Here is a 13786-nt window from a genome sequence, read left to right as displayed (position 1 = left end):
GGTTGGTTACACTAAGCAAGTTCAGAAGAACAAGTTAAACAAAGTTTGTTTGCCAAACTTGACTGAGTGGATAGTAGGTACTAAGAAAATGTAGTACAAGCCAAGCAGAGAATCAATTGGAGTTGAGTAAAAGTCTATTATAGTGTATGCCAAGAAAAATAGTGGATGCAAAGTAAATTTTAGTTGATGTCGAGCACCAGTAAACTTTAGTTCATGCCAAGTGATTCTACAGAGGATATTGAGCAACATAGTGTGTGTCGAGCATCAAAAGTAAGTTAATGTTGAGTGGTTACATGATGCAAGAAAAGGTGAATAACTAGGACCAAAGGCTCATCTAGCTCTCCAGACCAAAGGCTCATCCAGCTCTCCAAACCACCTTGCAAGAGTTAACACAATGGAAGAAAATACAAGGAATAGCAACCAAAGGAGGAAGAAGGGTGAAATACTTGTATTGATTCTTCAAAACATCTTCATACAAGCCTAGCTATAAGGCCTTTTGGGTTATGGCCAATTACAATACATTCACTTAAAAAGATCCAACAACAAATTTGCACCTTCAGTTCTGCTCTAAAATTGTCTTCTCTCAAACTTTGCTAACTTTAAGCCTAAACACTCTATATATACTTGCAAAAATGGCTTATAGATTATTCTAGAACATTACATAAGAGGAAGGCTGACCCAACAATAGTTTGGACACATCCCAAGAAAACATCTTAACATAAATGTCATAAACAAAATAAATCATGCAAGTTGTCTCATAGAAATCATGTCCAAATACTAACACTCCAAATACTAACACTCGACATACACTAGGTAACTTGGCATATGAAGGAGTGCTACAGTAACTCAACACATGAAGAGTGCTATAGTAACTTGGCATATGAAGAGTGCTATAGTAACTCGGCACATGAAGGGTGCTATAGTAACTCAGCACCAACTAAGTGCTAAATGAACAAAAATTGAGCAAGATAACAAGGCAACCCAAGATGCTCTTGCATCAGACAACTGGGATTGAAAGAAATGATTCTCTTGAATCATTGAGATGTCCTAACCTGAGCTGAATCCAACTCAAAATGAGAAATCCATGAAGCATCTTCAATAGGACTGTTCTTCCACTTCACCAAATATTCATAGTAATATTTTCCTCTTGTACTCTTGCCAACTCTCTGATCCAATATCTGCTCAACTTCTTCAATCTGCTTCTTAGGATAATCATCTTATACAACAACTTCATCCTTTGACTCATGATACTTATACAAATCAGCAATATTGAATATAGGAGATATATCCATGTCATCAAGTAACTCAACTTCATAAGCATTACAACTATCAAACTTCTTCAAGATCTTACAAGCTCCAAATTTGTTCATCTTTAGTTTACTGTATGTTCCAACTGAGAATCTTCCTTTCTTCAAATAAACCATCATCTCATCACCAACTTGAAAATCATGGTGTCTTCTAGACTAATCAGCATTCTCTGTATACTTCTCATTACTTTGTTCCAACCTCAACTTCACTTCCTTATGCAAAGACTCCATAAAATTAGCAAATTCTTTTCCTGCAATGCTTCTCTTTTCTTCACCAGCAACATCTCTCAAATCTAATATGCCTCTAGGATGCATTCTAGTAATAATCTCAAAAGGTGTCTTCCCTATACTCCTATTTATAGAATTATTATATGCAAATTCAGCTTGTGCCAATACCATCTCCCAATTACTTGGCTTATTTCCAACTAAAAATCTCAACAAATTACCCAAGCTTCTATTCACAACCTCTATCTATCCATCTATCTATGAATGGAATGTAGAACTAAACTTCAGCTCAGTACCCATCTTCTTCCACAAAGTCTTCCAAAAATAACCAACAAACTTATTGTCTATGCCTGAAATAATACTTCTTGGTAATCCATGAAATCTCACAACCTCTTTAAAGAAAGATTTAGCAACATACTTAGCATCTGATGTCTTCTTACATGGTATAAAATGAGCCATCTTAGAAAATCTATCCACTATAACAAATATAGAATCATACCCCTTCGTTGTCTTAGGCAATCCAAGAAAAAAATTCATACTGATATCAATACAAGGTTTCTTAGGAATAATAATAGGTGTATAGAAACCAGTATTTTGACTCACCCCTTTTGCAACTTAACAAACTCCACAACTCTTTACAAATTTTTGAACATTCTTATACATTTGTGGCCAATAATACTTCTCTTTCAACAAACTCAATGTCTTATCAATTCCAAAATGTCCAGCTAATCCACCACTATGTTTTTCCTTAATCAGATTGAACCTCATAGAACTTCTAGGAATACACAACTGAATACTTTTGAAAAACATACCTTCTTGAATGAAATACTCATCATACTTACTTATGTGATCTATCAGATTTGGTGCTCTACACTCTCTCCATGCCTCATAAAAATTAGGATCAGCATCATACAACTCTTTCATTTCATCAAAACCAAGAACTTCAACCTTCATTTCAATCAACAAAGAATGTCTTCTACTCAATGCATCAGCAACTCTATTAGTAACTCCACTCTTATGCTTGATCACAGATGCAAAATTTTGCAAGTACTCAACCCACTTCATGTCTTTGATTCAATTTATGTTGACTTCTCAAGTATTGTAAAGCTTTATGATCAGTATACAACACAAACGCTTTAGGAATCAAATAATGTCTCCAGTTCTTCAAGGCTTGAACAATGGCATAAAATTCTTGTATGTGAGCAATGTTTCTGGATTAGATTGTGTGAGTTTTTTTAGCATCAACGTTTCGGATCATACTACATGATCCATCATCAGGACAAGAGAACATCAGAATATGGAATGAGTAGACCAGGACATCACAAGCAATCCTAAAAGGAGAGGGGGGGGGGAAAGGGCACAAAAACCAAGGGGACCAAAAATAAAGACATAACCACCAAGAGAACCGGTACAGAATAACCAATCATATGAAAAAATGCAGATAATGAGCATATATGTAAAGGAATTTTTAATATGCATTAAGAAATGATAAAAATAAATAACTCAATAAAACTTAAAAAATAAATAAATAAGTAGATAAATAAAAAATTAAAAAATTAAGGATCAGCGTGAGAAAGGGAGGAAGCACACGATTGTGAAAAAGAATAAAAAACTATAAGAGGTTGAAAATACAAAAATTAGGACTTACAAAAAAAAATTAAGTATTAAATAAATAAAAAAGAAGGCTCAAACCCTAACTTAAATAAATAAAAGAACAAAAATTAATAAATAAAAGCATGTGCAAAAAATTAAGAACTTATATACAACTAAATCTAAAAAATCGAACAAGCCAAAAAAATATTTTTTAAACCCCAAGAGAAAGAACAAGAGGAGAAATATTAGAAAGGCCCTGATACCAAAATAAAGAAGCTATACACAAGATAAAAAACTCAGGAGCAAAAAACTAAGTAAATAGATCGAACCTAAAAACCACACATGCTGCTAAAAGAAAATGCGTAAATATGCCAAGTGTGAAACAACCACAACACTGGAACCAACCCAGATTAAAGAAGATAAGTACAAGGAGATAAAAAGTAAAACATGAATGAATAAATGAGGAAAATAATAAGAAACAAAACATCAAGATGGCAGACCCAAGGCTGAAACCACCAGCATAGGAAAGAGCTCTAGGGTTAGAGCGACACAGATGGCTAAGACGGAATGCAACAAGAGAGACAACAGGAAGCAACCTGAGAAAAGAACACAGAGAATATGAGGTGGAAGGAGCTCGGAGACCACAAGGTGGGGCCAGGAGACCGGAGACGAAAGGAGAGGGGGGGGGTTATGGGGGGGGGGGGCTCCCCCATAAACCAGATGGGCCAAAATGGGGGAGTGACAGGGGAAGGCTAGGGGACAAACTCGGGGGGGCAGGATAGCTCGAGAAGCATCAAGGGTGATGCTGAGTCTTAAGCGAGCCCAGGAGAGGTTGCCAAGACAAGATGATGGACCATCCATCATCTTGATTGAGGTTGATGGGATGATAGTTAATTTCAATAGCTTCCTTAAGTTTTCTTTTGAAGAAGTTATCCTCCTTGGAAAGAATTTTGGCGGCCTCCAGACAAATGTGATGCTTGGTGGCCGCAGAATGTTCAGCAAGGGCAAATTTATGGGTTCTATCATGTCTGATATCTGCACCATGCTCCCAAATTCTGGTACGAAAAGAATGGCCTGTTTCCCCTATGTAAGGGGCCCCACAAGAGCACTCAATCTTGTAGACTCCCGAGTCGAGGAAAGAGTCTTTGGTGTCCTTAAGGGGAGGAACCCGATGACGTAATTGCGAAAGGGGTTTGAAAGCAGTATGAAGACCCTTTTTAGATAAGATCTTGGCCAACTTCTGAGAGATGCCATCAACAAAAGGAAGGGTGGCAAACCAGGGAGGCTGGTTGGGAGGAGGACTGAGGGTACACCTAGAAAGAAAGAAGGACTTGGCTCGGTTGATAGCCTTAGAGATCTGCCTGTGAGAATATCCATTTAACATGAATACTTGATGAAGATGAGTGAGCTCTTCATGCAAGTTGTCATCATCACAGATTCTGAAAGCTCTAAGGGCAAGGGTCTTAAGGATGCCAACCTTCTGGCTGGGGTGATGGTGGGAGGATGCGTGCAAGTACAAGTCAGTGTGGGTGGTTTTTCGGTGAACCTTGCGACCGAATGACCCATCAGCCTTTCGGATAAGAAGGACATCTAGGAAAGGCAACTGATAGTCCGATTCGAGCTCTTTGGTGAAGGAAATGTTGGTGACCAAACTGTTGATGTGAGAGTGAAATAGTTCAAGGTTCTCAAGCCCATGCGGCCAACAAACATTAGTGTCATCAACGTATCATTTCCACCATTTGGGTTTGAGGGGGAAGGACTGGATAGCCATCTCCTCAAAATACTCCATGAAGAGGTTGGCGATGACTGGGGAGAGGGGCGAACCCATGGCTACTCCATCAACTTGTTCATAGAAGACATTTTGGAAAGAGAAGAAGGTGGATCTTAAACAAAGCTCAACCAACTCTGCGATCTCATCCCCGACCTTGCGTTTGACAAGATTGATGGAGTCAAGAATGGGGACCTTGGTGAAGAGGGAAACCACATCAAAACTAACCAAGATATCGCTAGGTTCCAACTTGGTGTCCTGAATGAATTGGACAAAATGGTTGGAGTCTTTGATGAAAGAGTCAGACTTTCCTAGCAGAGGCGAGATGATCTTGGCAAGGTGGGAGGCCAACAAGTATGTGGGAGAGCCAATGGTATCCACAATTGGTCTTAAAGGGATGCCACGTTTGTGAATTTTTGGAACCCCATAGATGCGAGGGGTCACCTCTTTAGAAGGCAACAGTTTTTTATTTGTTGACTCATCAAACGAGGACTTGGCCAAACTGGACTTGACTCTCGAAAGGATCAAAGAGCAAGGGTTGCGAGAAAGGATCTTGTAGCTATTCGGATCTGAGAGTAAGTCCAGAACTTTAGACACGTAGTCCTGCCTGTTCATCACAACAGTGGCATTACCTTTGTCTGCTTTGGTAATAACAATGTCATTACTGCAAATTAAGTCATGGAAGGCACGCATCTCAGAATTGGGGATATTGCGCTTGGGAAGCTTGGCATGCCTTAGGGCCACCGCACAGTCTTACCTAATTTCTTCGGTGACATCCGTAGGTAGGCCACTAATGGCATTCTCAATCTCAATCAAAAAATTGACATGAGGGATGGCAATAGGGGTGCAAGCAAAATTGAGACCATGCTTAAGAAAATTAAAGGATAGCCGGTCAATGTTGGCACTAGATAAATTGACCACGATTTTATTCTCCCAATCATGAACCAAAGAGGTGGAAAGAGGAGAGCTCGGGGGTGCCGGCAGAATAGGGGGAGTGCCCAACGAGACCGAGGAGGGCGAGACATCCCGAAAGGTGGAAGGAGAGGAGGTCTCACCGGGAAGGGAAGGCAAGGAGGACAAGGGGATAGGATAAGACGACGCAGGCAAGGACGAACTAAGGCCTAAGGTAGTGGCTGTGGGGGCTATTGACAAAAGGTCGGCACACCTTTGGTTGACATGACCTGTACCAAAAAGGGGAGGTGGTAGGTGCGAGGGGCATCTCAATCCAACAAATCTACATTCTGTAAAATTAATGCAAGACTTATCAAGCACGAAAGAGGAGGACGCGTGAACAGGAGGCGTACCTGTGCAAGCTGGAAGAGATCCGTTGAGCAAAGATGACCGTTGAGAAGGGGAGGACCTCTGGTCAAGCGCGCCAAGGATGGGAGACTGCTGCAACCGATTACTGGAGGACATCGCGTTAGGAATGACCAAGGGGTCATTGTGCTGCCTGCGTATATTTTTTGCCAACGAGTGGTGAGGAACAGGGCTGGAAGCGCACCTAGGAGAGACACACGGGTCCAAGATGGGAGAAGACGCTGGAGAGATGCTCTGCGGATCTGGAGCCAAGCGCCTGGGTGATGAAGCCACCAGCGAGGGATAATGCAAGACTCGCGCCGGGTTGAAGATAACCGGACTGGATCATGCGAGTGATGAGGACCCGCAGGTGCAAGAGGGGCCATGGGATTGCCAAGCACAGGAGTAGACCAACCAGCGTGGTCAACCACTGCATTGGGGACATCAGCCAAAGAGGAGGCTGAACGAAGAGAGGAGGCACAGGCAGGAGAGAGTTGAGAAGTGCCGAGCGAAGAGGAAGCAAAATAGTTGCATGAACGTTGGAGCAGGCGCCAAAACTTGGTTTTTTGTCTGATGCTGCTCTGTACCTGCTGCCCCACTACTCTGGCATAGGAAGCGGTGTCTAACCTGATCCATAGGTCTGGACGGAGAGCTGTAGCAAGTTCAGGGTGAAGGTGAAATAACTTGGCATTGAGGTGGTTGATGTCCCTATTCTGCCGGCACCCCCGAGCTCTCCTCTTTCCACCTCTTTGGTTCACGATTGGGAGAATAAAATCGTGGTCAATTTATCTAGTGCCAACATTGACCCGCTGTCCTTTAATTTTCTTAAGCGTGGTCTCAATTTTGCTTGCACCCCTATTGCCATCCCTCATGTCAATTTTTTGATTGAGATTGAGAATGCCATTAGTGGCCTACCTACGGATGTCGCCGAAGAAATTAGGCAAGACTGTGCGGTGGCCCTGAGGCATGCCAAGCTTCCCAAGCGCAATATCCCCAATTTTGAGATGCATGCCTTCCATGACTTAATTCGCAGTAATGACATTTTTATTACCAAAGCGGACAAAGGTAATGCCACTGTTGTGATGAACAGGCAGGACTACGTGTCTAAAGTTCTGGACTTACTCTCAGATCCGAATAGCTACAAGATCCTTTCTCGCAACCCTTGCTCTTTGATCCTTTCGAGAGTCAAGTCCAGTTTGGCCAAGTCCTCGTTTGATGAGTCAACAAAGAAAAAATTGTTGCCTTCTAAAGAGGTGACCCCTCGCATCTATGGGGTTCCAAAAATTCACAAACGTGGCATCCCTTTAAGACCAATTGTGGATACCATTAGCTCTCCCACATACTTGTTGGCCTCCCACCTTGCCAAGATCATCTCGCCTCTGCTAGGAAAGTCTGACTCTTTCATCAAAGACTCCAACCATTTTGTCCAATTCATTCAGGACACCAAGTTGGAACCTAGCGATATCTTGGTTAGTTTTGATGTGGTTTCCCTCTTCACCAAGGTCCCCATTCTTGACTCCATCAATCTTGTCAAACACAAGGTCGGGGATGAGATCGCAGAGTTGGTTGAGCTTTGTTTAAGATCCACCTTCTTCTCTTTCCAAAATGTCTTCTATGAACAAGTCGATGGAGTAGCCATGGGTTCGCCCCTCTCCCCAGTCATCGCCAACCTCTTCATGGAGTATTTTGAGGAGATGGCTATCCAGTCCTTCCCCCTCAAACCCAAATGGTGGAAACGATACGTTGATGACACTAATGTTTTTTGGCCGCATGGGCTTGAGAACCTTGAACTATTTCACTCTCACATCAACAGTTTGGTAACCAACATTTCCTTCACCAAAGAGCTCGAATCGGACTATCAGTTGCCTTTCCTAGATGTCCTTCTTATCCGAAAGGCTGATGGGTCATTCAGTCGCAAGGTTCATCGAAAAACCACCCACACTGACTTGTACTTGCACGCATCCTCCCACCATCACCCCAGCCAAAAGGTTGGCATCCTTAAGACCCTCACCCTCAGAGCTTTCAGAATCTGTGATGATGATAACTTGCATGAAGAGCTCACTCATCTTCATCAAGTATTCATGTTAAATGGATATTCTCATAGGCAGATCTCTAAGGCTATCAACCGAGCCAAGTCCTTCTTTCTTTCTAGGTGTACCCTCAGTCCTCCTCCCAACCAGCCTCCCCGGTTTGCCACCCTTCCTTTTGTTGATGGCATCTCTCAGAAGTTGGCCAAGATCTTATCTAAAAAGGGTCTTCATACTGCTTTCAAACCCCTTTCGCAGTTACGTCATCGGGTTCCTCCCCTTAAGGACACCAAAGACTCTTTCCTCGACTCGGGAGTCTACAAGATTGAGTGCTCTTGTGGGGCCCCTTACATAGGGGAAACAGGCTGTTCTTTTCGTACCAGAATTCGGGAGCATGGTGCAGATATCAGACATGATAGAACCCATAAATCTGCCCTTGCTAAACATTCAGCGGCCACCAAGCATCACATTTGTCTGGAGGCCGCCAAAATTCTTTCCAAGGAGGATAACTTCTTCAAAAGAAAACTTAAGGAAGCTATTGAAATTAACTATCATCCCATCAACCTCAATCGAGATGATGGATGGTCCATCAGCTTGTCTTGGCAACCTCTCCTGGGCTCGCTTAAGACTCAGCATCACCCTTGATGCTTCTCGAGCTATCCTGCCCCCCCGGGTTTGTCCCCTAGCCTTCCCTTGTCACTCCCCCATTTTGGCCCGTCTGGTTTATGGGGGAGCCCCCCCCCCCATAACCCCCCCCCCTCCTTTCATCTCCAGTCTCCTGGCCCCACCTTGTGGTCTCCGAGCTCCTTCCACCTCATATTCTCTGTGTTCTTTTCTCAGGTTGCTTCCTGTTGTCTCTCTTGTTGCATTTCGTCTTAGCCGTCTGTGTCGCTCTAACCCTAGAGCTCTTTCCTGTGCCGGTGGTTTCAGCCTTGGGTCTGCCATCTTGATGTTTTGTTTCTTATTATTTTCCTCATTTATTCATTCATGTTTTACTTTTTATCTCCTTGTACTTATCTTCTTTAATCTGGGTTGGTTCCAGTGTTGTGGTTGTTTCACACTTGGCATATTTACGCATTTTCTTTTAGTAGCATGTGTGGTTTTTAGGTTCGATCTATTTAATTAGTTTTTTGCTCCTAAGTTTTTTATCTTGTGTATAGCTTCTTTATTTTGGTATCAGGGCCTTTCTAATATTTCTCCTCTTGTTCTTTCTCTTGGGGTTTAAAAAATATTTTTTTGGCTTGTTCGATTTTTTAGATTTAGTTGTATATAAGTTCTTAATTTTTTGCACATGCTTTTATTTATTAATTTTTGTTCTTTTATTTATTTAAGTTAGGGTTTGAGCCTTCTTTTTTATTTATTTAATACTTAATTTTTTTTTTTGTAAGTCCTAATTTTTGTATTTTCAACCTCTTATAGTTTTTTATTCTTTTTCACAATCGTGTGCTTCCTCCCTTTCTCATGCTGATCCTTAATTTTTTAATTTTTTATTTATCTACTTATTTATTTATTTTTTAAGTTTTATTGAGTTATTTATTTTTATCATTTCTTAATGCATATTAAAAATTCCTTTACATATATGCTCATTATCTGCATTTTTTCATATGATTGGTTATTCTGTACCGGTTCTCTTGGTGGTTATGTCTTTATTTTTGGTCCCCTTGGTTTTTGTGCCCTTTCCCCCCCCCCCCCCCTCTCCTTTTAGGACTACTTGTGATGTCCTGGTCTGCTCATTCCATATTCTGATGTTCTCTTGTCCTAATGATGGATCATGTAGTATGATCCGAAACGTTGATGCTAAAAAAACTCACACAATCTAATCCAGAAACATTGCTCACATACTAATGGATTGTGGAAATCTGATTATGTTAATAAAATTCTTGATCATACATAAAATATTTCCTTTTAGCATCATTCAACTTTTCACTAAAGAAAGCAATAGGCTTACCTTCTTGACTTAATATAGCTCCTATTGCATTACCACTTGCATCAAATTCAACTTGAAATACTTTGTTGAAATCAGGCAAAGCCAATATAGGTAATTCAATAACCTTTTGTTTCAAAGTCTCAAAACTCTTATCAGCTCCATGTATCCACTTGAATTCCTTTTTATCTCCCCTCATTATCTTGGTCATAGCATTACAAACAACATTGAAATTCTTTATAAGCTTTCTGTAAAAACTAAACAAACCATGAAATGATCTTACCTCACCTACATTCTCAGGTTTAGGCCATTCCAAAATTGCTTTGACCTTCTTAGGATTCATCTTCACTCCATCAGCTGAAATCACAAATCCCAAATACACAATCTCCTCTTGCATAAAAGAACACTTTTTTAGATTATTCAGAAACTTTTCCTCTTTCAACCTTTACAATACTTGTCTAATATGCTCAAGATGTTTGTCCTTAGTCTTGCTGAATATCAGAATATCATCTAAATAAACAATCATAAAATTACCCAAGAATATTTTCAGAACTTCATTCATCAACCTCATGAAAGTACTAGGTGCATTAGTCAAACTAAAAGGCATAACCAACCATTCATACAAACCATATTTTGTCTTGAAAGTAGTATTCCATTCATCAACTTCTCTAATTCTGATCTAATGATAGCCAATCTTCAAATCAATCTTGGAAAAATACTTTGCTCTACTCAAACAATCCATTATGTCATCCATCCTTGGCATAGGAAACCTATATTTCACTATTATCTTGTTAATGGCTCTAGAATTAGTGCACATTCTCCATTCTCCATTATTTTTAGGTGCTAATATAGTAGGTATAGCACATGGACTCAAGCTTTCTCTGATCAAACCTTTCTGCAACAACTCATGCACTTGTCTGTTAATTTCTTCATTCGCTGTAGGTGTCAATCTATATGTTACTTTGTTTGGAAAATTAACTATAGGAATAAGATCCATACAATGACTTATACTTCTTATAGAAGGTAAACCATCCAGGATGTCATCAGTAATAACATCTTTATACTCATTCAACAACTCTACAATTTCTTTTGGCACTTGGTCAATACTACCATCTGTCACTTGGTCACCACTGACTGGCACTTGGTTAACATTATTTTCTTGCACTTGGTCTCCATTGAAAAAGCTTGGTTTTCTTGGAATTATAGCAAAATAGACTTGATTCTTTTTCATTTCCTTTTCAAATTGTTTCCCATTAACCATGAAAATTTTTACAATAGTACAATTAACTTCATCTGGACTTTCAATCAGTGGTAGCAATGTTTGTTTCTTCCCATTTAGTCAAAGAGTATATTGATTTAATCTTCCATCATGTACAGCATATCTATCATATTGCCAAGGTCTACCCAACAAAATATGACAACAATCCATGGGCATAATATCACACAAAACTTCATCAATGTAATGTCCAATTTTAAACTTCATATGTCATCACCCACTTACCAATATCTTATGCTCATATTTGATCCATGAAACATGATAAGGTTTGCGATGTTTTAGCCTCTGCAATTGAAACTTGGTAACCAACTCTTCTGATGCTAGATTTGTAGAAGTTCCACTATCAATGATCACTTTGCAGCATTTTCCAACCATCGTGCATCTTGTCTTGAAAAGACTTCTCCTCAAAATAGGTTTCTCATCACTTCCTTTATTACATAAGGTTCTTCTCACCATTAGATTTTTTCTAGCCTTAGGTCGACTTGGTGAACTTGCAATCTCTTCTTGAATCATAACATTTCTATTACCTTGCCCACTTTCAAAGGATCTACATTCAAAATATCTATGTCACTCTTTATCACATCTGAAACAATTACTGTGAAATCCACCTCTAGAATAAGAATTACCTCTTCCTCAGTAAGAATTAGTGCCTCCTCAATAAGAATTACCACTTTTCCATTCAGTCTTTCCTTTTTCATCATTCTTCCATTCAGATTTGCCTTTATCCTATATAGAACTATCAGATCTACCAGTTTCTCCATAAGATCTACCTCTAACTCTCTAGAATCTACCACCTCTACCTCTTTGTCTTTGTTCATGCTTCTTTTTCAAGATGTCCTTAGCTTTCAAGGCATACTGGTATGCTTCTTCCACACTTTCCAACTTCACAAAACTTATTTCATCTTGAATTTTAGATCTCATTCCATTAATGTACCTTGCAATTTTCTCAACATCATCATCCATATGTCTAGATCTGATGTCCAATCTATAAAATCCCTCAATATACTCTTTCACTGTCATGTTCTTTTGTTTCATATTTTGCATCTTTCTCAACAAGCTAAGTTGGTAATTAGTAGGAAGGAATTTTTTCTTTACCTTGTTCACCATCTTTGGCCAAGTTATGATCTTCTCCTTTCCTCTCCTTTGTCTATCAGTTTGCAAGTGCTCCCACTGTAGTGATGCATGACCTTTCAACCTAGTGACTGTAATCTTCACCTTTTTATTATCAAGAGTGTTTTCATACTCAAAGAACTTCTCCATATCATTGATCCAATCCAACATAGCATTGGTATCCAATTTTCCATCATAAGGAACAAATTCTATAGTAGGCTTTGAATTTTTCCTAGACAACACTCGCAACAATCTTTCCACATCTTGATCTTCTTCAGGTTCTAGATTATGGTTTGGTGCTACTACTTCATCATCACTTACATCATCAATATGTGCTCCTCTCCTCTGGGCTATCTCCATAGCATCTAATCTGGTTGCAATTTGTCTCAACTAATCCAATATAGCATCATCAACATTTCTTCTACATGAACCATCTTTAGAAATCTGGTTCCTGCAAGATCGTAACCTTCTAAAAGTTATAGGTTAAATCCATAGATTTGTCACCCTACAACTAAATCCAAATCAAGGTTCTACACAATCCAATCTCTACAAGGATGAACTTGAAGCTGTAATACCAACTGATGTAGGCAAAGGTAAATAACTAGGGCCAAAGGCTCACCCAACTATCCAAACCACCCTACAAGAGTTAACACAATGGAAGAAAACACAAGGAACAGAAACCAAAAGAGGAAGAAGGGTGAAATACTTTTACTAATTCTTAAAAACATCTTCATACATGCCCAGCTATAAGGCATTCTTGATTATTGTCAATTACAATACATTCACTTACAAATATCCAATAGCAAATTTGCACCTTCAGTTCTGCTCTAAAATTGTCTTCTCTCAAACTTTGCTAACTTTAAGCCTAAACACTCTATATATACTTGCCAAAATGGCTTACAAATTATTCTAGAACATTACATAAGAGGAAGGCTGACCCAATGATGGTCTAGACACATCCCAAGAAAATATCTTAACAAAAATGTCATGAACGAATAAATCCTACAAGTTAGCTCACAAAAATCACATCCAAATACTGACACTCGACATACACTAGGTAACTCGACACATGAAGAGTGCTATAGTAACTTGGCACATGAAGAGTGCTATAGTAACTTAGCACATGAAGATTTCTATAGTAACTTGGCACCAACTAAGTGCTACTGTAACTCGATACCAACTAAACCAACTAAGTGCTACTGTAACTTGGTACCAACTAAGTGCTATAGTAACTTGGCACATGAAGAGTTCTACAATAAC

General features: G+C 39.7%; 2 protein-coding genes across 2 annotated transcripts; one reads left to right on the top strand and one right to left on the bottom strand.

Moving 5' to 3' along the window:
* Positions 1-3918: 3918 nt before the first annotated feature.
* Positions 3919-6309, bottom strand: LOC149559880 (uncharacterized). Its single transcript, XM_089827501.1, has 3 exons — positions 5651-6309; positions 4886-5557; positions 3919-4777 (listed from the first exon to the last, which is right to left on the bottom strand). Exons 1-3 carry the CDS (start codon positions 6307-6309, stop codon positions 3919-3921), a joined length of 2190 nt encoding a protein of 729 aa, XP_089683627.1.
* A 109-nt stretch (positions 6310-6418) lies between these two features.
* On the top strand, positions 6419-8861 carry LOC149559879 (uncharacterized). The gene is made up of 4 exons (XM_089827500.1): positions 6419-6470; positions 6560-6672; positions 6802-6857; positions 6983-8861. Exons 1-4 carry the CDS (start codon positions 6419-6421, stop codon positions 8859-8861), a joined length of 2100 nt encoding a protein of 699 aa, XP_089683626.1.
* The last annotated feature ends 4925 nt before the right edge of the window (positions 8862-13786 follow it).

This window comes from Cupressus sempervirens, chromosome 4, assembly GCF_028749045.1.
Source record: "Cupressus sempervirens isolate cs-2001-9-10 chromosome 4, ASM2874904v1, whole genome shotgun sequence".
NCBI lineage: Eukaryota > Viridiplantae > Streptophyta > Pinopsida > Cupressales > Cupressaceae > Cupressus > Cupressus sempervirens.
Note: the sequence above shows the minus strand (reverse complement) of the source record. Positions and strands in the feature narration are given on the sequence as shown.

Coding starts and splice junctions, on each gene's coding strand:
- LOC149559880 (XM_089827501.1), bottom strand. CDS start 6,309: ATGTCCTCCAGTAATCGGTTGCAGCAGTCTCCCATCCTTGGCGCGCTT. Junction 5,558..5,650: donor GATGTCACCGAAGAAATTAG/GTAAGACTGTGC, acceptor CTTAATTTGCAG/TAATGACATTGTTATTACCA. Junction 4,778..4,885: donor TTTGAGGAGATGGCTATCCA/GTCCTTCCCCCT, acceptor TCACATCAACAG/TTTGGTCACCAACATTTCCT.
- LOC149559879 (XM_089827500.1), top strand. CDS start 6,419: ATGGGAGAAGACGCTGGAGAGATGCTCTGCGGATCTGGAGCCAAGCGC. Junction 6,471..6,559: donor ATCTGGAGCCAAGCGCCTGG/GTGATGAAGCCA, acceptor GAGGACCCGCAG/GTGCAAGAGGGGCCATGGGA. Junction 6,858..6,982: donor AGAGCTGTAGCAAGTTCAGG/GTGAAGGTGAAA, acceptor CAATTTATCTAG/TGCCAACATTGACCCGCTGT.